At 45.3% G+C, this 3,065-nt stretch overlaps 1 protein-coding gene across 1 annotated transcript; it reads left to right on the top strand.

Moving 5' to 3' along the window:
• Positions 1-1,546: 1,546 nt before the first annotated feature.
• LOC119299600 (ATP synthase subunit alpha, mitochondrial-like) lies at positions 1,547-2,789 on the top strand. Its single transcript, XM_037576786.1, has one exon. It carries the CDS (start codon positions 1,902-1,904, stop codon positions 2,787-2,789), a length of 888 nt encoding a protein of 295 aa, XP_037432683.1. The 5' UTR covers positions 1,547-1,901.
• Positions 2,790-3,065: the final 276 nt, after the last annotated feature.

The raw sequence follows: 3,065 nt of genomic DNA, 5'->3' as shown, positions 1-3,065 counted from the left end.
CGCTCTACCTCAGGGATATGAGGAGGGGATCGCCGGGTAGGATTATGCTATGAGATGTTACTTGGAGATGCTACTTGGAGGACTTCGACCTACCCTCTTCTGCCTGTTGCAAGACGAAGGTGACCAGAAGCGTAGTCTTCGATAAGACTAGCTATCCCCCTCTTATTCTGGCATTCTGCAGTTCAGTCCACTGATATGGCCTCCTTACACATATACCCATGCATATGTAGTGTAGTTCCTTGCTTGCGAGTACTTTGGATGAGTACTCACGGTTGCTTTCTCCCCCCTTTTCCCCTTTCCTCTCTTCCTGGTTGTCGCAACCAGATGCTGGAATCCAGGAGCCAGACGCCACCGTCGACGACGACCCCTCCTACACCGGAGGTGCCTACTACTACGTGTTGCCCGCTGACGACGACCTGGAGTAGTTTAGGAGGATCCCAGGCAGGAGGCCTGCGCCTCTTTCGATCTGTATCCCTGTTTGTGCTAGCCTTCTTAAGGCAAACTTGCTTAACTTGTCTGTACTCAGATATTGTTGCTTCCGCTGACTCGTCTATGATCGAGCACTTGTATTCGAGCCCTCGAGGCCCCTGGCTTGTATTATGATGCTTGTATGACTTATTTTATTTGTAGAGTTGTGTTGTGATATCTTCCCGTGAGTCCCTGATCTTGATCGTACACATTTGCGTGCATGATTAGTGTACGATTGAATCGGGGGCGTCACATTCTTGTTACTACTTCTCGCTGGCACCAAAAGAAGTTTCGCCTGATTCGGACCTTTTGTGGTGGTCTGCCGAGGACAGCACCTAAAAACAACCCTTGTGCCATGGAATATTCCCTTTTACGATTGGAGAACCTGGCTTTGATGACATTCCTGAGGAAGGTATTTCCCCTACTAGGCTCGTTGCTTCGCTTATTAAAGATCAGAGAAGCGAATGCCTCTCGTAATTGATTGAAAAGTGCTCGCCTCTAGTTCCGGCAGATGCCTGCCATGTACCATCCGTGGAGGAAGTAGTGGGTTATTGGAAGTATAGGATTATTTCTCAAGTGTCACCAAGGATACACCCCACTTACTAAATAGGCCTGTGGATGCGGCATCTGGCTCTATGCGATGAAAGCAATGGGAAATGAGATTCTGGGTTTGATTACTGGTACAAACAACTTCAAAGCTAGCGAGAGCATAAAGAACGGTAGATTCCATTCAACTGGTAGGTCAAGCCCTTACCCATAACACTTATTCAAAATGGGCTATTCGAAAGAGGAGATCAAAAATTCCACTATCAATATGGGTAGGCTGCTATATCTAGAAAGAGAAGATGAAAGGTTTTGGATTATTAGCAAAGGTACTTATCTTATTACTCAGCTAGGCACTTACAAACCTATTTATTTACAAGTTCCACATGGGTCTGGTCAGGAAGACTCGGAATCATTCTCACGGCCACCCCACACGGGAGCGGCTTCTCCGCCAATCGATCATCACTTGCATATAAAAAAAAGCCCCTTTTCCAATGGAAACCTGGGGAAATACAGTTGCTCAATTCATTCGATTTCGAAATAGCGTATAAAGTGATTCTTGCAATTTCACTGCAGGCAGCGTAGCAATTCTCGCGGGAATCTCGGTCTTGTTTGGGCCGATTCCTTAACGAGAGCCTAGTCGAAAGCGCCCATAAAAAGAGTAAATCGTTTTCGGTATGGGTACGCTGGCCCCTACGAGGGGCGGTAAGCAAGGTAGAGACTAGGGAGCAGGACCGCGAAGGGTCTTCCCATCTCTTCTTGTTATTGTCTTTGTCCGAGATGCCCGGTTCACCAAATGAGAATTCAAATCGAGATTGTGTGAAGTAAAGATCTTTTTCTTGAAAGCGGATTTCTCCCTTCAAAATATCATCCATCTAATTTGTTAAAGTATGGAATTCTCACCCAGAGCTGCGGAACTCACGACTCTATTAGAAAGTAGAATGACCAACTTTTACACGAATTTTCAAGTGGATGAGATCGGTCGAGTGGTCTCAGTTGGAGATGGGATTGCACGTGTTTATGGATTGAACGAGATTCAAGCAGGAGAAATGGTGGAATTTGCCAGCGGTGTGAAAGGAATCGCCTTAAATCTTGAGAATGAGAATGTAGGTATTGTTGTCTTTGGTAGTGATACCGCTATTAAAGAAGGAGATCTTGTCAAGCGCACTGGATCTATTGTGGATGTTCCTGCGGGAAAGGCCATGTTAGGCCGTGTGGTCGACGCCTTGGGAGTACCTATTGATGGAAAAGGGGCTCTAAGCGATCACGAACGAAGACGTGTCGAAGTGAAAGCCCCAGGGATTATTGAACGTAAATCTGTGCACGAACCCATGCAAACAGGCTTAAAAGCAGTGGATAGCCTGGTTCCTATAGGTCGTGGTCAACGAGAACTTATAATCGGGGACAGACAAACTGGAAAAACTGCAATAGCTATCGATACTATATTAAACCAAAAGCAAATGAACTCAAGGGGCACAAATGAGAGTGAGACATTGTATTGTGTCTATGTTGCGATTGGACAAAAACGCTCGACTGTGGCACAATTAGTTCAAATTCTTTCAGAAGTGAATGCTTTGGAATATTCCATTCTTGTAGCAGCCACCGCTTCGGATCCTGCTCCTCTGCAATTTCTGGCCCCATATTCAGGGTGTGCCATGGGGGAATATTTCCGCGATAATGGAATGCACGCATTAATTATACATGATGATCTAAGTAAACAAGCGGTGGCATATCGACAAATGTCATTATTGTTACGCCGACCACCAGAATCATCATAACAAGAATGCTCCTGCAACGTTTCAAGAAGATCAAATTCCTATGATCTGATCAATGAGAATTTCTGAGTTATGAGATTGGCAAACACTTAAGACATTGTGAATTGTTTCGTAGTTGAAGCCACCTGGAACACCACAGCGTAATGGTGTGTCCGGACGTCGTAATCGAACCTTATGAGATATGGTGCGATCTATGGTGTCTCTTACCGATCTACCATTTTCATTTTGAGGTTATGCGTTAGAGACAGCTGCAATCACTTTAGATAGGACACCATCTAA

This window comes from Triticum dicoccoides, chromosome 5A (genome assembly GCF_002162155.2).
Source record: "Triticum dicoccoides isolate Atlit2015 ecotype Zavitan chromosome 5A, WEW_v2.0, whole genome shotgun sequence".
Classification (NCBI taxonomy): domain Eukaryota; kingdom Viridiplantae; phylum Streptophyta; class Magnoliopsida; order Poales; family Poaceae; genus Triticum; species Triticum dicoccoides.
Note: the sequence above shows the minus strand (reverse complement) of the source record. Positions and strands in the feature narration are given on the sequence as shown.